The following is a 27,801-nucleotide window of genomic DNA, read 5'->3' on the forward strand; positions in this document are numbered from 1 at the left end:
GTGGCTGTCCTTTCCAATCTGATTTTTCTTAGTGAAAATAAACATTTATTTAAAACTTCCCACTGATTTTTTTTTATTTTTCATTCCTTCACCACCTTCTTTGAATAATTGTTGCTGGCATTTTTGAAACACGGACTTTGTCTGCCTGCATAATAGCCTCCCTACAAAGCAAACCCCTGCTCTAGAAGCTGTTTTGTTTTCAAGAGTTGTCACAGAGCCAGGAGTGGGAACACACACAGTAGCCCCAAATATTGCTTTTGGCAGTCCTTCGAGCCATGCACAAGGACCATTGTTCACTTACTGGCAACAAGGAAGAGTTGAGAATGTGCCAGTTGCTTAGAATGGAGAACATGTTCCTTATCAGGGCATGTCTTAATTGTTGATCCATGTAGATGTACATGTACAAATTAAGTAGTTGAGCAATCCAGCAGAATAAAGTTTTTGTTGATAGAATGGCACAGAACAATTTGTTAAATGGGAACAGAGATGGTATTCAGCAGGTTCTGACCAGTTCTGGAGAACTGGTAGTGGAAATTTTGAGTTGTTCCGAGAACCAGTAAATACCACCTCTGACTGGCCCCACTCCAGTGATGGGGGTTCAAATAATTTAACAACCGGTTCTCTGCCAAAATGACCAGCTGGGTAGGCATAGCTCGGTGGTTATGTGACAATGTGGCTGTGGCCAACTCACGTCGATGGGCGCTTCGCCTTAGCTGTTGCAATGTAATAAGGGTTAACCGGAGAGGCAGTTTCTGTAAGCAGGGCAATAAAGATTAGGGTAGAAACAACACCAGAATGTTTCCTTCCTGCCTTCCTTACAGGATTAGCCCCGTAAAGTGGGGAAAAAAATAAGATTTCTTCCAACAACCGGTTCTCCGAGCTGCTTATAAAGTTACGAACCGGTTCTCCTGAATAGGTGCGAACCGGCTGAATCCCATCATTGCCCCACCCCCATCTATTCATGACGATGCAGGTTTGACCCCGGTGGTCTAGTGGTTAAGGCACTGGACTAAAAGGCAGGAGATTCTTAGTTCAAATCCTGCTTTAAGCCGTGAAAGCCAGCCGGGTGACCTTGGGCCAGTCTGTCTCAGCCCAATTCACCTCACAGGATTGTTGTTGTGGGGAAAATAGGAGGTGGAAGCCATCTTGTATCTGTTTGCTACCTTGCATTATTTGTAAAAATAATAAAAGTGGGATACAAACAAATAAATGTACTTGCTCCTGTTTATGGATACTAGGCTTCAGGATAATCATGTAGGTGTGAGCATTGCTAATAATCTATAGGCTGAAAGTCTGCTTGAAAAGTAATGCCAATGTTTTACCAATAGATGGTGCTAAACAGTTGCTCTTGAATCACTTTTTTTGAACTTGAAAAGTAATGCCAATGTTTTACCAATAGATGGTGCTAAACAGTTGCTCTTGAATCACTTTTTTTGAACTTGAAAAGTAATGCCAATGTTTTACCAATAGATGGTGCTAAACAGTTGCTCTTGAATCACTTTTTTTTAAAAAAATTAACCTATAGCTTTATGGAGATAGTTGACAAAGATACTAGGTGGAGCTTTTATACCTGTGAAGAAACTAACAATGAGATTCCTCTTAAACTTTGTTTCAGCTGGACATTAAAAAACAACAACCGAGTTTATATAACTAGAAAAGGTGCAGAAATAATGGCCAAAATAATCACAAGCCTTAAAGTTAGTATTTAATTTTAAAAAAAAACCTAAATACTGGAGAGGTGAAACCATGTTATTTATAAATTTAAGGAGTACGTAAAAATTATCTGTCATTTGTCTAAATTCTAATGAACAATAATTTTCAAGGGAAACACGACGTCTTGTTCACACACATTGCAAAGTCAACCTATAGAGTTTGCTCACCACCAGATTGATGAATTTTAAGGGAAATTAAATCCATTCTGGGGAATGTCTTATGACTGCCGTGTTGCAATAGATCATATCCAGCATCAAAAATAGAAGCACGGTTCCAGTAGAGACTCTTATCCTATTTACTGGCACCTGGCTTTACCAACAAAACAAGATGGTTATTAGACTAATAAAGGATAATTGTAGCTCAGGGTTGAAAAGTGTTATTAGTTTTTGCCTCCTCCAGTTCCTTCAGTAACTTAAGACTACATTAAGACCTGACAGTGCAGAGAAAATAGGAAGCTATCAGAAATTTGCAGTCCTGCACCAGCTCTTCAGAGTTGCATTCAAGCTGAAAAACTGCAGATGCCACCTCCCTTTCTAAAAGAGTCCCAATCGGTCCTCTTTTATACATAGTCCTTGTTGACCAACCACTCATTTAGCAACTATTCAAAGTTATAATGGTGCTAAAAAAAATTTTTTAGAGCCAATTTATGACTTTTGCAGCATCCCTCGGTCATGTGATCGCCATTACATCAGTATGAGTTGTCGTGTGCCTGACCTGTGGGTTCCCCACAGTGGTGGGTTTCAAAAATTGTTCGAACCTAGTCTGTGGTTGTGGCCTCCTTTGTGGGAGTGGCTTGCCACCCATGTGACCGGATGGGAGTGGCTTGCCACCCATGTGACCGGATATGAAGATGCCGACGACACTTGTCAGAACCACCTTAAATTACCTCACACACAGCACTGGCATGCATAAGAATATGATGTAAACTTGTTTTTTACAAGGCATCTTTGGTTTGCGTTAAAACAACCTCAACACACGCAATGTTCTGATTGCACCACAAACGCAGTAGTCATCCTTACCTTTCACAGAGGCACTGAGTTTTATAAATAGGAGCATGATAGTGTAGAATAATCATATCCAAGGACCAGTGGTGGGTTTCAAAAGATTGTTGGAACCTCTTCTGTAGGTGTGGCCTGTTTTCCGGGTCCACTAGTGGAACCTTTTCTAACCAGTTCGGTAGATTTGATGAACCGGTTCTACCGAATAGGTGCGAACTGGTAGGAACCCACCTCTGGTTCCCCACCCTTCCTTCCTTCCTCCAAGAGCAGAGAGATTGGAGAGAAAGAGATTTCAAGAGAATAAGCAGTTTGTGTAACGTGCTGGCAGTTCTCAGCCATAGGTTACCAATGCAATCACATTGCATTCCATGCGCACAAGACAATAAGCACGCACCTGAGCATTCCAAAGGGAATGGTTTTAAGGAGATAATGAAAATCTGAAGGGGTGAAACTTACCGTAATAGTCTTCTCAGTTTCAAGCCAGAAAGCGTACTTTTCTGACCTAGGCTTCCCAAGGGAATGAAGCAAACTCCTGGTCCCGACAAAAACCTCTCTTATTAATTTGCTGTGAATTCTGCTCATTCACATCCAGCAAAGTCTTTCAAGGGAGGATTTACAGTAACAGACCTTATCTGGCTTGGAGAGTGACAGGTCGATATCTGCAAAACTTGGCAAGGAGTCTCCGAGTCACGAACCAATTAAACAAACTAATTGTCTCCTGCAAACTCCACTCCCCTTTCGCTCCTCTTTTATTTCCTCTGGGAGAGGCAATTCATCATCCATCTGTGGCCTTACTCCTGTTGACCCATTCTTTAGCTGTTCCCGTCGTCTGGCAACTCTGCACATGCGCACACTGGGAAGAAGCTCCAGCTCAGAGGTGGGTTCCTACCAGTTCGCACCTATTCGGTAGAACCGGTTCGTCAAATCTACCGAACCGGTTAGAAGAGGTTCCACCAGTGGACCCGGAAAGCAGGCCACACCTACAGAAGAGGTTCCAAATTTTTTTGAAACCCACCACTGGTCCTTGGATATGATTATTCTACACTATCATGCTCATATTTATAAAACTCAGTGCCTCTGTGAAAGGTAAGGATGACTACTGCATTTGTGGTGCAATCAGAACATTGCGTGTGTTGAAGTTGTTTTAACGCAAACCAAAGATGCCTTTTAAAAAAACAAGTTTACGTCATATTCTTCTGCATGCCAGTGCTGTGTGGGAGGTAATTTAAGGTGGTTCTGACAAGTGTCGTCGGCATCTTCATATCCGGTCACATGGGTGGCAAGCCACTCCCACAAAGGAGGCCACACCCACAGAGTAGGTTCGAACAATTTTTGAAACCCACCACTGCTCCAGCTGTTCATCTGCCTCATTGATGTCTGACTCTGAAGGCAGCTGATAACTGGCATACGGCTCTGGCACTCTCTCTGCCTCCGACACAGAGCTCTCACCAGAGCCTTCCCCAGACTCCAGGACTGGCCCATGTTCCTCCCCAACTTCCTCACTGTCCGAATCTGCTGCCAGCTCCACTGGCTGCTGGCAGGCCACAACACGTAGCTATCTTCACATGATTTTCGCATTTAGCAATTGCTTCACTTAGTGGGGAGTTGCCAGTCTCCATTAGGACATGAAATGGGGACTACCTGTATTTGTGATATCGTTCAGGCATTAGTAGCCACTCAGCTTTCTGTGAATAAAACATGGCTTTCTAGAGTAACAGTTGAGCCAAAAGGCAGGTAAGGGCATTTGCTGTTATAGATCCTGCATAAATGTTTTTGAAATAATGTTTTATATGGGAACACACTGCATTGCCCTTCAGTTTGATTTTCATCACAGTTTTGTATCCTTATTAAGGCTCTTTAATTTTTAAAAGCAGACCTAATCACAATTTATTTTCTGTAAATTAACTGAAATTGATCCTATTCATGATTTAAAAGTAAACACATAATGTAATAATTAGGAAGAAGGCTCTGGCTTTCTTATTCATCCTCTATAAATATGCAAAATACAAGAACTATTCATTAACTTATTTATAGCATTAATTTTCTTTTGTTTAAATATGAGGTTATTTCAATTGCATTTTGATTTATACTGCACACCCTTATTCCAAGTTCTGAATTCCTGGATTTTTTTATGTGTTTATTGTTTTTTTTAAGTAATAGATAGTTCTCATTCAACTTATTCAGAAACCGTTATAACGTATGAATGGTGCTCAGTGTAAAGGTAAAGGTTTCCCCTTGCACATATGTGCTAGTTGTTCCCAGCTCTAGGGGGACAGTGTTCATCTCTGTTTCAAAGCCGAAGAGCCAGCGCTGTCCGAAGACATCTCCATGGTCATGTGGCCAGCATGATTAAACACCGAAGGCACACAGAACGCTGTTACCTTCCACCAAAGGTAGTTCCTAATTTTTCTACTTGCATTTTTACATACTTTCGAACTGCTAGCTTGGCAGAAGCTGGGACAAGTAACAGGAGCTCACTCCGTTATGTGGCGCTAGGGATTCGAACCACCGAACCGCCGACCTTTCTGACTTGACAAGCTCAGCGTCTTAGCCAAAGAGCCACCACGTTCCCAGTGCTGTGACTGGTCCTCAAAAGTGCTGGCTGCTACAGCACTTTTGCTGTCATGTGATTGTCTCTGTAGACAATCTACCCCCTGAGATCCGGACCCTCCCCACTCTTTCGGCCTTCCGAAAGTCTACCAAGACCTGGCTGTTCCGGCAGGCCTGGGGCTGTTGATCCTTGATTGAGTTCCAGCCCCACTAAGAATTGAGTGTATGCTGTGTACTTTTAACTTGCTTTATCTTTGTATTTTAATTTTTTTTAGTATTTTTAAATTGTTTTTATGTAAGCCGCCCGGAGTCCTTCGGGATTGGGCGGCATACAAATTCATTAAATCTTGAATCTTGAATATAGGTGCTTGGTAACCAGCCAGGATATCAGATTGTTGAAACATTCCCCTCCCCCCCGCCATGCAGTTGTGATTTCCAACCTTCCCAGTTGGCTTCCCACAAGTGAAGTCAGTGGAGGAGCTGGCAGGAAGTCAGAAATCCTGATCTTGCGAGATTCTCACTTAACAACCCACATGGTCTTGGCTTAACACCAGCAACATGGCAACTTGTTGGGATTGCCATTGCTAAGTCACGTGACATCATGCTTTACGACTTAGCAGTAGAAATTCCGATCCTAATTACAGTCCTTAAGTGAGAACTACTTAGATACAAATGTCTACATTATTGTATTTGTAGCTTGGGCTCATCTAAAGAGGTCAAGAGGAAGACCAGACGTTATTCCATTTTATCCTCAAAATAATCCTAATTTATTCTAGCCATTTTTGTGGGCCTCAGCTGCCTGACTGGACTCTCGTATCTATTATTTAACACTTAGCATTTTATAGTGTCAGATTTCATATTACAGAAAGCCAATTATCATTTAAAAAAAGACGTGACTGGCTTTGCGGTGTTTTGTTCTGTTACAGTTTAGTCATTTATGCCGGCACATGTTGAATAAAGAAAATAGCTATAAATGCATCTGAATAAATTTAGAATTGCAGTTGAATTAACAAACAAATAGAATTTCACCTCATTTGTTATGCACTTGGGGGGGACAGAAACCATGTTAGTCATCGGCGTTATTTTGTCTCTTAGTGGGTTCTGAACATCCCATATAACAATCGGAATGCTCTTAATTCCGTGATGGCGAACCTCTGGCACACGGGCCACAGGTGGCATGCAGAGCCCTCTCTGTGGGTACGTGAGCCGTCACCCAGCTCAGCTTGACTGCACATGCACGCACGCTTCCTGCCGGCCCGCTGGTTTTTGGGTCTGTGCTGCACATGCGCAGGGGGTGGGGTGCATGTGCGGGGGTTACATGGGCATGCGTGGGAGGGTCCGGGGACACATGGGGGATCACACGTGCATGTGCAGGGGGGCTGGAGGAGCGCAGAGGGAACACACACATACATGGTGCGCACACAGGGGTGTGTGCATGCATGTGGGGGGGTGGGGCGCGCACGGGCCGCCCACGCACACATTGCATTATGGGTGCACCAGGGGTGGGTTTCAACCGGTTTGCGGTGGTCCCCGCGAACCGGTTGGTCGGCAAACCCGGAAGTAAGTAACTTCCAGGAACGGCGAAGGGCCCAGCCGCCCGCCCGTGCTCCTTACCGGTCTTTGAAGGCTTCTGAGCTTCCACACAGGCGCATGGCACATACAGCACCTGCGCGAGTCTCCGCGAGCAGCTGGAGCATCGCGCAGGCGCTAAGACGCATGCGTGAACTGCGCGCGTGCACGAGGACGCCGCCGGCCCCGTTCCAACCGAACCGGTTGGAACGGGATTAGCAACCTACCCCTGGGGTGCGCGCACACTTTTGGCACACAATGATAAAAAGATGGCTAACCATCTGCTCTAATCAATGGCAATATTTTCTTGACAGTAGTCCACATGTTCCCATGGATCTTTGTTCTTCTGTGCAAGCAAAACTTTTTATTCTAAAGATTTTATTTTGGCTTTATACAGAGAGGTTCCTTAGCAATTTTCTTAGTTTCATCATCTGTCTAGCTCTTGGGATGACACCATCCGCTTTTCATTTGCATTTCTTCTTGTGAACACCAAGCGCTGCGTCACCTGTGCAGAGGCATAAAAGGGAAACAAAAATAGGGAAAAAAAGGAATAATGAAGATTTAACCACAACATAGTTTTGCTGTCTGCCAAAGAGGTGTGTCACTACCTGAAGAATTGGCAAATGACAGCTACTGAACAAAATTTGGCAGTGCTGCTGACTTTCATATGTGATGAAAATGAATTTTTTTTCAATGAAAAATTTCAATTTCCCAATGAAAAATTGGGAAATGGGACTCAGTAAATAGAGAATAATATTCTTACCTCTGCTCACTTCTCAGCATGATCTGTGAATGGAGAGCTAAGCATTTGTTTGGTTTAGCATGATGTGTGAATCTACCCATTATGTCTAGGGATTATCTGTAAACAATACCAGTATTGGATTGCTCAACAAATCCTGGCTTAGTATTATATGCAAATAAGAGAATTGAGCCTGCAGCAAAAGAAATAATTTACTAGGAAAAGGACCTTCTGTTACACACAAATAGCCAACTCTTGGCTGAGAATTAAACCACTTTCCCAGAGTATCTCTGGTTTGATACACCAGGGGACTCCAATCTAGATCTCAGAACTTTCTACTTTTATGCTGATTAGCCTATTTATTTATTCAGCCCAGCCAAGTCTTATTTTCATACGCTAAGTAATAGACAGCACAGGAATATTTTCTATTCTTGAAGAATATACTTATCATAGCCTGCTAATTTTTAAACTCTCATTTTCTAATGAATGTACAAATCAAGCCGCATCTGAAAAACAATGACAAACGGACAGAATACTGGATCAAAACATATTCAAAGAGATACGTAAATGTGTTCTGATAAGTTCAAAGGATTTCTTTGTAAAAGCAGACTCACCCCAAATCATGCGGTTGAGAAATCTTCCTAACATGTAGTAGAAGAAAAGAGTGACAACAGCAATCCCTGCAAACGCTATCATGCCAACTGGACTTAAAAACTTGAAGATAGGATATAGCCATTTTCCTGTTTTAGCAAAAAAGTAGAAGATCCTGGAAAGAGAATTAATTTCTTTCAGTTAGGATATCTCATTATGAAACAAACAAGACCAATTGGTTCAAGTTTAATTATAATTAGAATACCCGTATATACTCGAGTATAGGCCGACCCGAATATAAGCCGAGGCACCTAATTTTACCACAAAAAACTGGAAAAGTTATTGACTCGAATATAAGCCTAGGGTGGGAAATGCAGCAGCTACCGGTAATGATGTCCCGTGCAGCCGCGGGAGCGATGTCCCGCCTCCTATGACACACGGCACAGTGATTCCTATCATTGGATCACTGTACCAGAGGAGGTGGGACATCGCTATGTGGCTGCTTGCCATAACAAGGAGGAGGTGGGACATCGTTGCAGAGCGGCAGGAGGGGGAGGAAGGGGAATCGTAAGACAGCCCTGCATTACATTAGAATGTGAGGAGGGGGGATGGTGCGGTGCGTGCTGCACGGCAAACTGACACAGAGGGAGGGGAAACTCACAGGGGCGCCGGGCCATTCACGAGCGTCACCCAGCGGCATGGCCCCGCCCCTTTTTCTCCTCCATTTCGGGCAAATTTTTCATTGACTCGAGTATAAGCCGAGGCAGCTTTTTTCAGCCCAAAAAGTGGGCTGAAAAACTCGGCTTATACTTGAGTATATACGGTACTTTCCCTAGTAATGATCAACTCAAGGATCAGTACATCATCCGTCCATCCATCCAATGCAGAATTTATATTACTGCCAGAAAGACTCCCGAAGAGGCAATGATCTCACTGAGGATGGGATCAAATCATCCTCAATTCCATGGGATCTGTGATCTGTTTGATACACTAAGCCTTCTTCAGTATAGACATCCAACCTACACATACAAAGGGCTGTCATTCAACGTTGTCACTCATGTGACATCACGCCACATCCTCCCTACTGCAGCTCTATGCTAGTTAATGTAATAAGAGGTAGTCCTCAAGTTATGAATGAGCCTCATACTTCGAACAGATCACTTCCTCCTTTCACCCACCCATTTGCTAATCAAATGCCAGGCTCGTTAAGTGCACATGAGGTACCGTATTTTTCTGAGTGTAAGACGCACCTTTTCCCCCCGATAAGAGGGTGAAAATTTAGGTGCGTCTTATACACCAAATGTAGCCCCGCCCACCCACCCTTTGCCCTCTGCCTCCCAGCAATTTACTTCTTTGCAGCAAATGGAGAAAATGGGGCTTGCAAAGCCGACGATAGGTTATGGCAATCCCTGCAGTCGGAAACAGCTGATGATCGGGAGGCCACAATTGAAAGTGAAACTTGCTGTTTGCTTCACAGAGGTAAATGGCTGGGAGGCAGAGGCAAAAAATTTTTTCTTCTTGTGCTAATCAGGCTGTTTGCTGCAAGGAGATAAATCAATAACTATAAATGCCTATAGAACGTTCAAATTATTAGACTTATTTTTTTTTAAAGATTGCTTTATGGTTGTTCTAGACAACTTAACAAAATGAAGAAGCTTTTAAAATAAAAGCTTGACCTGAAGAGGCCCAGTGCTATTGTATTTTCTTTTAAATAGCAGAGAATAATGTATACTTCCAGAAAGCCACTTCAATTTTAACAGCATCTGTACAAGTATAGTCTGAGATGTAACACCACAAACAGTGTATATCTTCTGTGCTGTTTGTTGCAAGGAGGAAAATTGCTGGGAGGCAGAGGCAGATCCGCCTCCCCGTTTTCCTCCCCAAAAGCTAGGTGTGTCTTATATTTCGGAGCATCTTATACTCAGAGAGGGGAAGGCCATTGGAGGCCTACTGATGGACTAGGCCACCTACTGTTCTGACCCCCCTTGTTCCACACCAAAGCACTCCAAGCCAAAGATACTTTATGGAATTTATTAATAGACAGACAGGTCCTTGGCAGCAATCCAGCACAGATAAGCCTTGGTGAGCCTGCCAAGCTCACAATACTGTTCATCAAACATTAGTTAATGTGTTGACTTCTGCAAAAGGGGCGTGTGCACAAGCATTCCTTTTACAGTCTGGAGAGGAGCCTAATTACCACCAGCTGAGTGCAATTACCTCCTGTAACTGCGTAATTGTTCCTTACGCCTATTAGCTCTCCAGTGCTGGGCATCTAGGAACAACTCCCTTGGCTCCTCCCCACTGCTGACGTCCGGATCACTCTCCCTTGTCTCCTCCCCACTGGTCCAAGGCTCAGGCGCCTCCTGGTGGCCAACCAGCCTCTCTGCGCCCTGCTCGGAGTCGGAACCCTGTCCAGGGTCCTCCACATCCTCCAAAGCCGACTCATAGGGCCCCTCGCTGTCAGAGTCTGGTGGCAGCTCCAACGGCTCCTGCTGGGCCACAACACTTACCTAAGACCACCCAAGGCCTCCCTGACCCACTGAAATACTTCATGCTCCCCAAATTGCTTCCCCCACCCCCAACGTGCCGCAATGTGTCATTTGACTTGTGAAGCTCTAGCAAGCAGTCTCCTCTCCAGCCTCGTGTGTCCCATCGACACTCCGTTCAGCCCTCCACGGGCCTCCTCTGGCCCCAGGAGGCTTCATTTCGGCTGGCAAGGTGCTAAATGAGGCCTCTGGATGGCCGAATGGGGCTTCCAAGGGGCAGATCTGCCCTTTGGGAGCTCCATTTTGCCCGGCAATGTGCCAGGTGAATGTTGCAGAGCCTCTGCGGTTGTTCGTAAGGGTGAACAACTGCCGTGGTGCTGCAAGATTCGTAGTTTCAGGCCTCATTCGCGTAACTTCAAACGTTTGCTAAGGAAACGTTTGTAACCTGGGGATTACCTGTAACTGAACTGAAAATATTCGTGTAATAGGTTTTAGAGATAATTGAGATTGGTTGCTAAATAAGGCAATCACTAAACAGTAGTGGTGACTTGCAGGTGGGCCTACTCACCCAGGTTCTATGCTGTCCTATTTAGCCACGTTTTCTAAGCTGTGTGCATGCATGCAAGCCATGCGCACGAACTAAGCGTATGCGGAAGGCCGCACACATGTGTGGAAGACGTGCATGGACTCACAGTTTTGGCCCGCTGGTGGTGAAATTATGTGAAATTTCCACTGTCCAGCATCTCTTGCCTGAAGCAACCAGTTCATTTAGTTGAGCCGAGGTGGCGCAGTGGTTAGGGTGCAGTACTGCAGGCCACTTCAGCTGACTGCTAGTTCTGCAGTTCAGCTGTTCAAATCTCACCGGCTCAAGGTTGACTCAGCCTTCCATCCTTCCGAGGTGGGTAAAATGAGGACCCAGATTGTTGTTGGGGGCAATATGCTGACTCTGTAAACCGCTTAAAGAGGGCTGAAAGCCCTATGAAGCGGTATATAAGTCTAACTGCTATTGCTATTATTAGGCTGGCCTAAAGTATCAAATATCTAAATAACCTAGTATTATTAGGGTAGTCTCTCCCTCCTCCTCCTAATCTGGTTTAGGGACTTTCTCCAATATATGTGGGAAACCCCTTTAAAATAAACTTCCCTAGCTAACATCCCCTTTGTTGGATTACAAGTCCTATATTTCAGAGTTCTAAGGAAGTTGTAGTTCAGTATTTCTGGTTTAGTACTAAGTTGAAGAATACTCATGTAAACTTTACATTTGAAGGAGGGTTGGGAATATGCTATGTTCCACAAATTACAATTCCCATCGTTAGCTACATTTGCTGTAGCTGTTGGGAACTATAATTTTTCGATAGCAAGAGGACCAGGAGGTGCTTCCCAATCCTTGGTTGAAAACAGAAGTTTTGAGAAAAGTTTTAAAACAGGAAAACTAGTAGAGGCAGTGATTTGTGCAAACTGGCATGACTAAACACTGAAGGTGCACAGAAGGCTGTTCCCTTCCCACCGAAGGTGGTTCCTATTTTTCTACTTGCATTTTTACCTGCTTTCAAACTGCTAGGTTGGCAGAAGCTGGGACAAGTCACGGGAGCTCACTCCATTACTCAGCGCTAGGGATTCAAACCGCCGAACTGCCAACCTTTCTGATCAACAAGTTCAGCGTCTTAGCCACTGAGCCACCACATCCCAAACTGGTACTATGGAATAGCAATTTGATAACTAGCATGAATAATCTGAATAACCTTAGGAGTTAATTATCCCCTCATGTGGCATAGATAAGGGTGTATAATGCAAATTCCGAAGTCCCTCAAGGTCAGTTCACTGCAGCTGTATTTGAGGATATTTTTCCCTGCAGGAGGGCACTGAGGTTGGATATTCAACTAGATGAGGAACAGAACTGTTTCCTCACTTTTTTGCCAAACATCATGTAAAAACAAACAAACAAACAAAACCCCTTTAATTCATTTATTTTTAGAAACTTACCAAAGTAGATAGGCCAGTGCAGCCATTCCTAAGATAGTGAGGCTTTTACCCACTGCTGGATACTTATGAGGGATAACAAACATTTCTACCAGGACCAAAAGAAATACCAAAGTATGCTGGAAAAAAGACAGTGCTTTAGACAAAGTGCATTTGTGATGAAAAAAAGTTAAAAGTACAATCCCCCAAGTAACAGAGAGTTATAGTTTGATGTAAGAGGCAAGGATGTGGGGAAGTATGGCTACTCCGACAGGCAACAGAGATCTTCTAAAGAATCTGTAAGAATCTCCTTAATGTGGCTTTTTAAATGGAAAACTAAAGGAAGGGAGTTGGGAGAGTTTCAAAGAGAAGTTGTAGTCCTCTGGGTTCTAAGGATAACACTACGAATATGGCAGGGCAATTGGAGAATAAAAGTCCTCAAGCAATTTACCTTTTCAAAACTTTATAATTCTTCTATCCCAAACCTCCAGATGGCAGCAACTGACCAGGCTTGGCTTGATTCAGAAACAAAGTCAGGTTGAGCCTGGTTAGTACTTGGATGGAGAGTTAAATAATTCCAGTAGAAAACAGCAAACCATCACTGTTTGCCAAGAAATGTGAATACAAGTGAGTCTATGAAGTCACCAAAATCATCCTTCTGGGATTCTACAGTCCCTTCTTTGTTTCTGAACTCACTTTAACAAATCAGATATTTGTTGTATTATGTATGTATGTATGTATGTATGTATGTATGTATGTACGTACATACGTACGTACGTACATACGTTCGTACGTATGTATATCAGTGGTGGGATTCAAATAATTTAACAACTGGTTCTCTGCCATAATGACCAGTTGGGTAGGCATAGCACCGGTGGTCATGTGACAATGTGGCTGTGGCCAACTCACGTCGATGGGCGCTTCGCCTTAGCTGATAGAGCCGAGGTGACGCAGTGGTTAAATGCAGCACTACAGGCTACTTCAGCTGACTGCAGTTCTGTAGTTCGGCTGTTCAAATCTCACCGGCTCAAGGTTGACTCAGCCTTCCATCCTTCCGAGGTGGGTAAAATGAGGACCTGGATTGTTGTTGGGGGCAATATGCTGACTCTGTAAACCGCTTAGAGAGGGCTGAAAGCCCTATGAAGCTGTATATAAGTCTAACTGCTACTGCTATTGCTATTACAATGTAATAAGGGTTAACCGGAGAGGCAGTTTCTGTAAGCAGGGCAATAAAGATTAGGCTAGAAACAACACTAGAATGTTTCCTTCCTGCCTTCCTTACAAGATTAGCCGTGTAAAGTGGAAAAAAACAAAACGAGATTTCTTCCAACAATCAGTTCTCCAAACTGCTTAGAAAGTTACCAACCGGTTCTCCCGAATAGGTGCGAACCGGCTGAATCCCATCACTGATCTATATATCTATATATCTATATATCTATATATCTATATATCTATATATCTATATATCTATATATCTATATATCTATATATCTATATCTATCTATCTATCTATCTATCTATCTATCTATCTATCTATCTATCTATCTATCTATCTATCTATCTATCTCACGGATGTCAAACTCACCACATCAAGTTGATGTCACGTGACATATTCCACCTTTTTTTTTGCCTTCAGGGAGCTGGGGTGGGTGTGGCCTGAGTGTGACACATGTGGTTTGACACTCCTGTTGAAGTATACTATATTATTACTTGCTGTATATAATGTATAAGGGGCATGTGAATGGGTAATTATGAAACTAAATAAACCAAAGGTTTGGGGATGGTAAAACTGAGCTGGGCAAGGATTTTAAAAAAAAATCATTTAAGTTTGCCTCATTTAGGTTTTATCCATTGGTAACAGTGCACAGTGAAAGAACAATAGTTTACAACAGCAAATTAGCTCACAGTGATTAACGTTGATACAGCCAAAGACCACAATCATTGCATGATTGGCCGCTTAGTGCCGAGTTTTCTATTTGCCAATGGCTTTTAATTAGCTCTCCCGAATGAATTCCTTTTGCTAGACAATAGAAAGCTGACTGCAGAAATGACATTAGTAATGGACCATATACTGCGGCTTAAAGCTAGTTGAAAGCCCTTTAAATGCATTGTGTTTTCTTCTCTGGAAACCGGTCCTTTCTCATAGCAATTTTTAATATAACTTCAGTCAAATTGCATGCCATGAGCCATTAAAAGCAATTAAACCTCATTTCCACTATAACGTATTGTTTAATTTACCATTCATTCAAATAAATGCAAGCTTTGTATTTTGAGCAAATTAAAAACAAAACTGCTTAAAAAGCAAAATCTTCATAATTATCAACTCTCAACTCTCATCAATCTTTGAGGGTTGATAAAAATGGGACAGTGACTCATTTTTTACAGTTTTCATTCTCAGTTTTCTTTTTCGTTTACTTGTAACAAATACAAAACCAACAAGGGAAAATGATGATTATACTGGGATAATCCTCCTGCTAATAAAAAGAGAGAAGAGAAAACCTGATCTGAACAAGGCATCTCACTGTAAATAATCAAAATACATGATGTTTACTTCAGTTGCTCACAGACACTTTCTATCAGTTCTGTATTGCCTTGCTTTTATTTATTTATCATAACAGAGGTATTATTTACTTATTCATTAAGTAAATGAATTTGCTTTATTCTGCACCTGCTGCTTTGAGATTTTATGAAAGGGTAATAGCACATTCAACTTATGTGCAGTGAAATACTGAGCAGAAGATTTAAGATTTTCTTCAAAGACAAACTGCAGTGTTACTTCTAAGGGAAGACTTTACAGTTTGATTAGTTTGCAATGATAGTACAAGGTAGTCCTTGTTTAGCAACTCTTCAATTACTACCATGATGAACAAGTAACTTTATATATTTACAATCTTTGCTGCTCTATAAAGGAAAGGAGAAGCTGACGTGAGACCACAAGCACCATCACAATTTCACATAGTGACTGCTCTGCTTAACAACCAAGTTGCCGGTCCCCAATTGTGGACACTAAATAAGGACTATCTGTATCTGCAGGTCTGTCATAATGCTGCAGGTTATTTTAGGATGCACATTTAAGACCTTTCTCATTTCCACTTATACTTAATGTCCTGGCAGTATCTGTTTTATGCCACATCCCCTTAAATTTGCCTTCCTTTTTCCAGTCCCTAAGTGAGACAGACTTAAATTATCCTTAACTGTACCTGTTGTTAAGGTAGTGTTTTCTTCCTTATTCTGACGTTATCTAAGAGCAGTTTTAAAGGATATAAAACCTGCTAGATTTTATTACCTTGGAGGAAATAGGTAAATGCAGTGACTGAGAACAGAGGCAACACAGGATGGCAATAAGGGATAGCATAATCCAAGTGGATTTGGCTTTTTGCCAGTTGGAGGATTCTCTTAACAAGTGTGGCAAGCTTTTACTAATTTAACTGCAGTGATTCACTTAACCATTGTGGCAAGATAGATCGGAAAATGGGGCAAAAAGCGACTGTCTTGCTTAGCAACAGAAATTTTGGGCTTCATTATCAAGAACTACCTGCGCTCTGTTACTGGACAGGTAACTGACATGAACTGTCCAATTTAATCTGTGTCATTTGTTCTATTTTAATTCTGGTAGGGAGAGCAGTGTTTCCAAGTTTTTCTATCACGTCTCCAAACAACTGAAGACCATCTGGGATACCTATGGTCTGTCAGGCGTGCATTTATATTCCTTTTAGAATTTTGGCCTGCCACACTTTCTCTTATTTCATAATGCTGTTTCTTTAAGTACAGCCAATGGGAGGGGGGATTAGAAGGAGTAGGATTCTGGAATGTATTGTTTTTCATTCTTTGCTAGAAGCCAAGGTCATCCTTTGTCTCCACACCAATACACCTGACCGGAAGAAGCTGGGCATGGACGCCAGCATGGAAGAAGGAGATTGGACCATGGGATGGATTGTGGGTGTGGGGACAAGATCATGAACTTTTAACTGGGTGGGATTCTGATGTAACTTCCAGAGTTGGGACCCCACAGCTAAGTGCCAACATGCCTGCTTTATTACATTGGAACTTTAAGCATAGTTTTGCCTTCGACTCTGATTTAATTCTACATGGTATTTGGAATGCTGACATGGTTGCTATTACAGAGGAAAGGGGCACTAATTGACGCTTCTTATATATTGGGCTAGATTGGTTGACTTGTCAAGTCAACATGACGAACCAGAAGAACAAGAGCAGGTTATACAGAGAGAGTCCACTGGTGACTCCTGAAATACCTAGACGTTCAACTCGTGTAACTAGACCACCTGACAGGTTATCAGGCGTCTATAACATGTCAGGCAAATAAGGTTCCTGCAAATTACTAAGAATTAACTCTATATCTAACTGAGGAACAGAAAGCTTGGAAAGATGCAATGGAAGAGGAATTGAAATCATTGCAAAGATTAGAAGTGTATGAAAACGTAAAGTTACCACCAGGCAAACATGCCATTGGTTGTAAATGGATTTTCAAACTTAAAAATAGTGTAGATGGGACTGTAACCCATAAAGCCAGGTTAGTTGCACAAGGGTTTGCTCAGTCAGCCAATGACTATGATGAGGTCTTTGCGCCTAGTTTAAAGGCTACAAAGTTACGGGCAGCATTAGTGTGGACAGCTAAGAATGAATATATCGTTAATCATTTAGATGTAGAGACAGCATATCTTCATGCACCGTTGCAACATACTATATATTTACAGAAGCCTGCAGGATTTAAAACTGATAGTATAACTGATTGCTGGAGGTTGAACCAGAGTCTGTATGGCTTGAAGCAATCAGGATATGAATGGAACCAATGTATAGTGAAAGAGTTAACTAAGATAGGTTTCAAAGCTGGCACGGCTGATCCATGTTTGTTTAAGAAAGAAAGTGATGGTGTGATTTCATTGTTGCTATTGTTCACTGATGACATAGCATTAATCACTAAAACTGAGCAAGAAGCTATGAGTATTATAACACTGTTAAGGACGAAGTTCAGTATAAAACATCTCTGTGAGATTAGGCAATATCTTGGGTTAAAGACAGATAAAACTAGGGGAGGATACAAAATCTCACAAACCGAGAAGATTAACCAGCTACTCAGAATGTTTAGGATGGAACTGTGTAAACCAGCTAAAACTCCAATAGGTCAGGAATTTAGCCATGATGATGTAAAAAGCCTTGTGTTTGATAAAGGTATTTATCAATCATTGATTGGTAGCGTATTGTATCTGAGTAATTGGTCAAGGCCCGACATAGCATATAGTGTAAATCAATTAGCCAGGTTTAATGCTGAACCTACTGAAAGGCACTGGCAAGGCGCTAAGAGGATATTAAGATATCTTAAGCAAACGATGCATTATGCATTGTATTTAGAACCTAAGAATGATCTGAGCTTAACTGCATATGCTGATGCAAGTTTTGCTACAGATGTGTCTACACGGAAATCAACATCAGGGTTTGTTGTATTCCTGGGAAAAGCACTAATTGGATGGCGGTCTATTAGACAAAAACATTTAAGTCTATCGACTATGGAGGCTGAATTCACATGTTTGTCATTATTATATGCAGATGTAGTTTGTTACAAACAACTCCTACTGTATATGGGAATTAATGTATTGTTGTTTACAAAGACAATCAAGCAGCAATTCAGATGGCATCCAATCTTGCTGTAAAAACTAGGTCAAAACACACTGATATAAGATATCTGAATGTACGGCAAAGTGTGAATAGTAAATTAGTTTCACTGGAGTATTGTATGTCTGAAGATAACATTGCAGACCACTTTACCAAAGCCGAAGGTACTATAAAGCATAAACGTTGTTGCGAGGAATACGAATTAAGATTGTAAGATTTATATATTATCCTACCCAAAGGGGAGAATGTTAGGAATATAATCTAATGGTTGGGTTGGCAATATATAAATCATGTAACAATGCTGTACCTGTTTCTTTAAATCATACTGTAAAATGTGATTGGTTCCTGTTTTCCTCAATCGGCCATAAGAGGGAGCCAGAATGACTGTTAGCTCTCTGTTTGTTAGATGCTGGGCTGATCTGATCTGAGTGTTTTGGAAGCTGGCTGTTAGAAAGTGCCGTGAGCTATTGTAAGTTTTGCAATCGCTACCAAACTTTGAGTACCGGACTGATTGTATGATACTGGACTATGTTATTTGGATTATCCCTTAACTGAAAGACATTGATGATTGACTGTCTTAACCGTGTATGACTTGGACTGTTTGATGGACCCAATACCTCTATTTCCACGAAAGTAAAAGCCTACTTAAACTGCAGTGTCTCTGTATGCTGGTTTGTGTGTTCTCCAACAACACTCCCAGAACGCTTCTCTGAATGTACTCGCTCTCCCAACGGGGAGCTTACCTAACAGATATTTCCAACATGAACGGTAGTAGCAGCCTTGCTCAATCTGGTACCCTTCACACCTGAGGGATTGTGGGAACCTGACACTTTGAACAATGTAGTAGTGCTTTCTAATGCTTTTCTTCAGCTTGCTATTTAGAATGGGCTTTTTTGGTACTATTATGCATTTGTTTGAATTTAAACTGTTTAGATGATTTAAAGTATGACATAAACAGATAGCCAAAAGAATCCACATCTAGATCCTCCCGTAAATTGAATAATTAATATGAATAATTTGCTTTTTGAGGGATATCATTCTATTTCTGAAGAAAAATACGTCTTATGACTTATTCATAAATTCTTTGGATTGCATCTGTCCTCATTTTCCAGTATTGTCAGTGGACATTTCCTTTCTAATACAGCATAAATAGGGACCCAATCTCTCCAAAACAAGCTGTCAATTAATTAAATTCCTCAACATCCTCCAAAGGAGGATGATCCAGTCCATCCCTTCTTTCATTAAAAAGCAATCATTCCATCTCACAGTGTCAGGCCTGCAATTATATTATTTTTAGAATTTTGGCCTGCCACACTTTCTCTTATTTCATTATGTTGTTTCATTAGTATAGTTGATGGGAGGGGGGAATAGAAAGGTATAGGATTGTGGAATGTGTTATTGTTTTCATTCTTTACTAGAAGCTCAAGGTCATCTTTTGTCTCCGTACTTTCACACCTAACCGGAAGCAGCTGGGTGTGGAGACCAGCGTGGAAGAAGAAGATTGGACCATGTGATGGATTGTGGGTGTGGGGACAAGATCATGAATTTTTAACTGGGTAAAATTCTGATGTCATTTCTAGTATTGGGATCCATAGCATGATGCCAACATGTTTGTCTTATTAAATTGGAACCTTAAGGATAGATCTGCCTTGGACTCTGATTTAATTCTGCATGATATTTGGAATGCTGACACACTGTTTAGTGCCAATTGCACAACTGGGGTGCTTTATTTTCTCAGTTTTTCTTTGGTAATTAAAAAGATTACTGGCAATACTGGTACGAGAGCAGTTACTTCCAGTATCAACTGACACAAGACTTAGGCCATAGAATCTGCAAGTTTTCAGTGGTATTATTTCCACTCTTCAGCACACCCCACCGAACAATTTAATGCTACTCCAGCCTGTGCGTAACTAAACCAGCTTAAAGATTATTTTATTATTTCTTACATTTATATCCTGAGAAATGTAAATAATTTCTCATTGTGATCATAACCCCTCAAGTCTTTGAGAAAATGATTATTATCCCCATTAAACAAGTAAGCTTCCGGACTAAGTGATTTAAATTCATTCTAATATCAGCGCCAGTCTAATACTTCAATTGCCGAAGTACATTCCTATTAAAACTGCTAAAGCTACAACGGGCCCAGACCAGTCCAGTTCAGAAGTCAAAATGAAGAATTTAGTTTTCTATCCATTCTTACTGATCATCTTCCTCAGAGCCAAATTTCCGGCTGTGTGAATGATGGAAATTAATGTTGGAAAGTGTTATACATTTTGTATACATGGTATACATTTGTATACGCTGGCATGTTATACAAACTGGAGAGAGGGGTTCATGGCAGACGTGACCCGACAAATGCGCGCCCAACAGCGCGCTGACGAAACCGCGGCGATAAAACCGCGACGTCGACAGCGCGCCCACAAAGACGCGCCGACAGAAGCGTGATTACGGTTAAGGTAAAGGTTAGGTTTAGGGTTAGGTTCAGGGTTAGGGTTAGATTTAGGGTTACCATTAGGGTTAGGTTTAGAGCGCGCTTCTGTCGGCGCACTGTTGTCGGCACGCTTCTGCGCTCATTCGTCGGCGCAATTTTGAACTCATGCTTTTCTCCCCGCGGTTTCATCAGCGCGCTTTTGTTGAGCGCGCATTTGTTGGTGAACCCATGCCAGATATTCCTGTCATTTGATCCCATCATCGTGAGTTGAAAATCTATAGTCAGTAGCCATGCCAGGGAAGATTTTAAAACTGCAGATATGATTCTCTTTGTTGGATTGACTGTTATGACTTAAGATCGTACCAATCTTTCCTAACACTGACCCTCCAAGGACTGTTAGTAAAGCACACCCCTAAAGAGCCTGTTTTGTTGGAAGCATTGTTGCCCTTGATCAGCCAAAAATGTGTCTACATATTGTTCTTGGTTGGCTTTGCTTAATAGCATACCAATTAAAACACTGAATCTAGAATACAAGATACATATAACTGTTAGCATCAGTTTTCATAAATGATTAGTATACTTAATCATTTAGTATTCTCATTTGATGCTGCTACAAAGCTTAGTTGGCAACACTTATACTATGGATTTTAGACTGTTTCATTCCTTCCCAAATTATTTATAAATAATTATCTGTATTCCCAGTCTTTCTCAATTTATATACGTACGGTTCACAGCCAAGCCTTTTCTGTAGGAACTGCAGAATAAAACCTAGAAAAGTTATCTCTGCCCTCATGTAATGAATTCACATCTTTCCATTGATTTACTCTACATTTGGCAAGGATGAATTCCACTTACATTTCCTTCAAGGCTTCTTTGGCAATTCGCACTCCCACTTTTCACATATAATAGTATGAAAAGTTAAAGAGAGAAGATGAAATGAAAAATTGTGATGTCTGGCCACGATTCTGCCAATTTAAAGCTCTTCTCGTTAACTTTTTATAACAGATTAAGTGTGTGACTGACTATTGAAAACAAATGAACCTAAATCTGAATAATTAGCTGGGATAATATGCTTATTCTGACTGTTCTTGTTATGTTCAGCTTTGTTTTTTTTACTCACCATTCCATGATTAACCCATTCAGGAACAATTGAATCCAGATATTTTGGGTAAACAAGGTTCCGATCATAGAGGTATATACTCCAAAATGTAGCAAACACAAACTAGAAAAAAGCAAAGAAGAAAAGTGTCAATTGATCAAATTTATGATGTTTATCTACAGTATATATACCTATCTTACAGTGTCTGTCTGTTTGTAATAAATAGCAAAACTGTCCACATTTACACTTAAAAAGGATATGGAGGTGGGTTTTTAAAATGGCAACTTTTTAGATCAACTGTGTTTGAAATGGGAAGGTGATGGGTTTACTTAGACAAGGCTTGGAGACCTTCTAAAATAGGGGTCTCCAACCTTGGCAACTTTAAGACTTGTGGACTTCAATTCCCAGAGTTCCTCATCTGGAAATTGAAATCCACAAGCCTTAAAGTTGCCAAGGTTGGAGACCCTGCTCTAAAAGGTAGTTTTCAGTTAACTATAATAACTTGGACCAGGAACTTAGTTGCTAAGCCACGCTATCATAAATCAAAACATCACATGACCACACCAACTTATGGCTGCAGTTCTGGCAGTTCCAGTTGCTGTTGTTAGGTGAATCCAAATGGGTGTTGTGACATCTAATATTTGCATTTACGACCTGAATTACTCTACTCCTGCCAACGGAGCATTTTTGAGAATGTTATTTTGGTGCTCTTTGATACCTGTCTTACTACCTAGCAGCCTAAATTTGACTTCTCAGGTGTTTTTCCTATGTCATAACTATTGCCTCCTCTCAGTGCTATCACCAACTTTTCTAGACAGCTTGTAGTACCTATAGCTATATATCAGACAAAGAATTCACTATAACATATATATTTTTGCTTGAAATTATCACATCAACCACACTAACAAAGCTTCCATTTTAAAAGGAGTATCTTCAAGTATGACAGGATCTGGATTCGTTACTCAAGAATTAGGTTCTGTCTATAACAGCATTTTTGTTATCCCCAAAATGATGTACTCCTTCCGATGACCCTTATAAACACTTGGAATTATACTAAACTGGGTATCAGCTACAATTCGCTCCTGCTATAACACTAGGAATTAACTTAAAATCAAATTATTGTTTATCCAAATAATTATCTAATTCATGTAATTAATCTTGCATTGGTAAATATGTGGCACGACATAACCGCAAACGTCAAAAGCGCGCCGACAACACCGCGGCGCTAAAACTGCTATGTCAAAAGCGCGCCGACAACAGCGCGCCGACAGAAGCGCGATTTAACTTAAGGTAAGGTTTAGGGTTAGGTTTAGGGTAGGTTTAGCATTAGGTTTAGGGTTAGGTTTAGGGTTATTTTTAGGGTTATGTTACAGCGTGCTTCTGTCGGAGCGCTGTTGTCGCGCGGTTTTGACGGTGCGGTTTTGTCACCGCACTTTAGTCACACGCGCTTTAGTCTACCGCGGTTTTGTGGTGGAACCTGGTAAATATTATTGCAACTTACTGTGGCTACTGGAAAAACCAAGCTACTAAAGATCAAGTCTTTAATAGATGTCATGGTCGTGGCAATTCTTCGTTTCTTCATTAGTATGAATGCACTGGTCAGCAAGGCGATTCCATAGAAGAGAAGCTGCAAAACCTAAATTAATTACATCTTATGAGCAATTGATCATCCAAAATTAAGTTGTACATACTGTACCTCACCAAATTATAAGCTTATGCTTTAGAGGATAGTTTTCAGGTTCTTGCTGGAAATATTTTAATGATTTAGTTTGGGTGATAAACTGCCTCATTGAATGAACTTAAATAAGAGAAGGCAATTAAATGTGTAAATATCCAGGCATTACAAGAAGAAAATCACCTAAAAAAAAAAAGTAATATGGATTCTACTCTCAGAGGAATTTTAATACAAAAAGATTGTTTCATATTATCTACATGTGAAGTTGTGTATTATTCTGATTAGCAGTACTGTTTTGCTCCAAAAAACCAGATTGCTTCGATGCATCAGAACAATCCAATCCAATGTTTTGAAAAAAAACCACCACCAAATTGAATCATCAAAGCAGAGCAATTCAATATACAAACAATAACCAAAAGAGAACAAATCAAAGTGAGTTGTTGCTTCAATTTTGCATTCCACATCAATGGGATTAAATTAAATCCCTTTTTTTCAATCCAGTTGAAGCCTTTATCATTTGAATCGTCCCCATGGAAATGCATCACAAAACATTATACAAAATCAAGCCTACATTTGATGGAATGATGCTTGAGATACCAAATAATAGAAGGGAGGAGACCTAACCTCTCATTGCTCCTTCTTGACTGTTGTGGCCCATCAGGAGCCGTTGGAGCTGCCACCAGACTCCGACAGCGAGGGGCCCTATGAGTCGGCTCTCAAGGATGTGGAGGACCCTGGACAGGGTTCTGACTCCGAGCAAGGCGCAGAGAGACTGGTTGGCCACCAGGTAGCGCCTGAGCCTTAGACCAGTGGGGAGGAGACAAGGGAGAGTGATCCAGAAGCCAGCAGTGAGTTGTTCCTGGATGCACGCCATCGAAGAGCTACTCGGGGTCATTATGCAATTACAGGAGGTAATTGCGCTCAGCTGGTGGTCATCAGGCTCCTCTCCAGACTATAAAAAAGACTGCTTGTGACATGCTCCTCTTGCAGAAGTCAACGCATTGACTAAAGAGAACGTAACTAACTTGGCAGGCTGGATTGCTGCCAAGGTTTGTCTGAATTGCTGCCAAGGTTTGTCGGACTTGCTGCCAAGGTCCTTATCTGTTTGTTTGCTTGGCTTTCAGCCACTGAGATTCTGGTCTTGCTATTAAAGGACATTCTAATTAAGCTTGTCTCGGCTTTCGTTACTGGACGGAGGAGGGGGTCAGAACACTTGACCATCCATGTCATTCCCTTCTGCTGGACCAAACTTGCCATAGGGTTTATCCTGCATTACAAATTGGTCTACTACTTCTACAGCTTTCAAGTAATATCCAATGACAGTCCAATTAACTTACCACAAACTCATTGAAGGATAGGAGAATACCATCTTGTTTGTTTGCCTCAAGCAGTAAAATGTCTAGGCTAGCTCTACAATTATATCCCAGATACTGTACTAAAAGAACCAATTTGACACAAATACATTAAAGAGTATAACATTATGCCAGGAAAACAGTATTGTATTTATTTTACTTGGTTTGGTTGGTTTATTGGATTTATATGCCACCCTTCTCCCAAGGACTCAGGGCGGCGTACAACATTAAAAAAAACCACATATTATGAAAGACCCCTGGGTGGGGCCCGACTAGTAACCAATGCCAAATCCGGCGAAACAACTGGCCGCTGTGATACAATTCTGTTGTTGTTATAATAATAATAGTCATGATCATCATCATCAGCAGCAGCAAACGGTATCAACCATTAGCACCAGTCACTGGTATTTTTTAATACATTTTTGAATGTTCAGTTGGCTGAGTCTCATATTTAATGAATGAAGTATATAATACTAATAATAGCAATAGTAATATTTGTGATACATTTTTGAATGTTCTGTTGACAGTTTCATATTTAACGAATAAGGTTATTATTATTATCAACAACAACAACAATAATAATACATTACGACGTCCTAGGCCCTGGGTGGGGCCTGACTAGTAACCAATGCCAAATCTGGCGAAACAACTGGCCGCTGTGATACAATTGTATAATAATAATAATAATAATAATAATAATAATCGCAATAGTAATGTTTGTGATACATTTTTGAATGTTCTATTGACTGAGTTTCATATTTAATGAATAAATTTATTATTAGTAGTATCAATAATAATAATAATCATCATCATCATCGCTGGCAGCAAATCGTATCAACCATTAGCACCAGTCACTGGTATTTTTAATACATTTTTGAATGTTCAGTTGGCTGAGTCTCACTGTTGACTGAGTTTCATATTTTATGAATAAGTTTATTATTATTATTATTATCATTATTATTATTATTATTATTATTAATAATAATAATAATAATAACAACACCAATCATCATCATCATCGGCAGCAAACCGTATCAACCATTAGCACCAGTCACTGGTATTTTAAATACATTTTTGAATGTTCAGTTGGCTGAGTCTCATGTTTAATGAATGAAGTATATAATAAGAATAATAATACCAATAGTAATATTTGTGATACAGTTTTGAATGTTCTGTTGCCCGAGTTTCATATTTAACGAATTATGTTTATTATTATTAGTACCAATAATTATTATTATTCATATTATAATTGCTATCACTGTTATTTTATTTGCTGGCAGGGCATGGATCTGTCAATCAGCTCTCACCCAAACGGCTGCCTTGGTTTTTAAGCCGTTTGGGGTTGAAAAGCTGGCGGGAGAGAGTCTCCCTCTCCGTCTTCTTGGCCGTCCAAGGATTCCTTTCTGCCACCGTTTTAGCTCTCCTCTCTCGCGCCGACTGCCTTCAACCTTACACGGGCTTTTTTCCTCGCATTTTTACCTGCCCAACACCCGGCCTGGAATCCCCGCCAGGCTGGGCTTTTTTGCCGGAGGAAGTTACAAATCCGAGCCTTCTTTGGCTGGGCTCCTAGAAGCGGCTGGGCGAGAGAGAGAGAGACGGGCGTCGTAGCGCACTTACCACGTCGAGAAAGCTCAGATATTTCCACTGGCTGCCCCAAAACGGTTTGTTGCTGCTGCTTTCGGCTGTGCGGGGCTCCTGCAGGTTCCCCACGAAGGCGATGGAGTAGAAGAAAAAGACATACCAGGCGAAAACAACGCCGTAGTAGACGGGGCGGGCAGAGGGGTGCATGGTGCGGCTGGGACCGAGCAACCCTTCTCCCTTCTCCTCGCGTCTTCTGCAAGCCGCGCACTCGCTTGCAAGAGCGCCGCCGGTTGCAGCGACAACTCCGGGCCGGCTTTTTTTTGCACAGACGGTGCAGGCTGAGGCTTGGCAACCGGATAGCCCAGTAAAACTCTGGTTTTGCTTTGGCTTTTTTTCCCCGCCCGCGGTTCGTTTGGCAACCCTCCCACAATTCAGCTATTCGGGCAGAAATATCTAGCTGCAGATAAGCTGCCCCTTTGGCCTTTGATCTTCTACAATAAAGGAGGGGTGGTATTTGCTAAGGTGACCAGATTTTCAGATTGGTAAAGAGGGACACCTTTGACCGGGGTGGGGGTGGGGGGGGTGTTGATTAAAAATTTTATATGGAACAACAAAAATTTTCATGCAACGCAAAAATAGGATTGTAATATTTTTGTTTTATTTCAACATAACTACAATTTGCAAATATAAATTGTAACTGTTGCCAAACATCAAAATTTTGATCGGTTCCACCACCAAACTGCGGAGGACAAAATCGCGCTCGACGAAAGCGCACATTTGACGTCATCACAGCGCGACGAAAACATCGCGCGGTGATCGAAAAATGTAAAAATAAAGCGAAAACCTTACCCTAACCCCCCCCAAACCTAACCCTTAACCTAACCCTAAATCTAACCCTAAACCTAACCGTTAACGTAACGCTAAACCTAATGCTAACCCTTAACCTAACACTAAACGTAACCCTAACCCTAAACCTAAACCTAAACCTAAACCTAACCCTTAACCTAACCCTAAACCTAACCCTAAACCTAACCCTTAACCTAACGAAAAACCTAACGCTAACCCTTAACCTAACACTAAACGTAACGCTAACGCTCTAAACCTAAACCTAACCCTTAACCTAACCCTAACCCTTAACCTAACCCTTACCTTTATGTGAATCGGCTTGCTGTAATTTAATTTTTATTTCAATTTTTCGATCTTTTTCGTCGCGTTGTGATGACGTCACATACGCGATTTCGTCGACCGCGCTTTTGTGGAACGCGGTTTTGACGGGTCACGGATAAATGTGGGTGCTTGTCAATATTACCCTGAAAGACTGTGGCAACCTGAGCAGACATCTGTCGGAGTGTTTGTGAATGACCATAATTCACAGCCGTCTAAATAAAAGAGGGATTTTGGGACTAAGATTGTGATTTATGCTGTCT

The 27,801-nt window shown here is 41.4% G+C and overlaps 1 protein-coding gene across 1 annotated transcript; it reads right to left on the reverse strand.

Annotated features, from left to right (window-relative positions):
• Nucleotides 1-7,165: 7,165 nt before the first annotated feature.
• On the reverse strand, nucleotides 7,166-26,804 carry ADTRP (androgen dependent TFPI regulating protein). Its single transcript, XM_032222529.1, has 6 exons — nucleotides 26,411-26,804; nucleotides 23,268-23,402; nucleotides 21,788-21,889; nucleotides 12,630-12,745; nucleotides 8,184-8,335; nucleotides 7,166-7,335 (listed from the first exon to the last, which is right to left on the reverse strand). Exons 1-6 carry the CDS (start codon nucleotides 26,579-26,581, stop codon nucleotides 7,295-7,297), a joined length of 717 nt encoding a protein of 238 aa, XP_032078420.1. The 5' UTR covers nucleotides 26,582-26,804; the 3' UTR covers nucleotides 7,166-7,294.
• Between the last annotated feature and the right edge of the window lie 997 nt (nucleotides 26,805-27,801).

This window comes from Thamnophis elegans, chromosome 8 (genome assembly GCF_009769535.1).
Source record: "Thamnophis elegans isolate rThaEle1 chromosome 8, rThaEle1.pri, whole genome shotgun sequence".
Lineage (NCBI taxonomy): Eukaryota > Metazoa > Chordata > Lepidosauria > Squamata > Colubridae > Thamnophis > Thamnophis elegans.

Coding starts and splice junctions, on each gene's coding strand:
- ADTRP (XM_032222529.1), bottom strand. CDS start 26,581: ATGCACCCCTCTGCCCGCCCCGTCTACTACGGCGTTGTTTTCGCCTGG. Junction 23,403..26,410: donor ATCTGAGCTTTCTCGACGTG/GTAAGTGCGCTA, acceptor TAATTAATTTAG/GTTTTGCAGCTTCTCTTCTA. Junction 8,336..12,629: donor GCACTGGCCTATCTACTTTG/GTAAGTTTCTAA, acceptor TTCTCTTTCCAG/GATCTTCTACTTTTTTGCTA.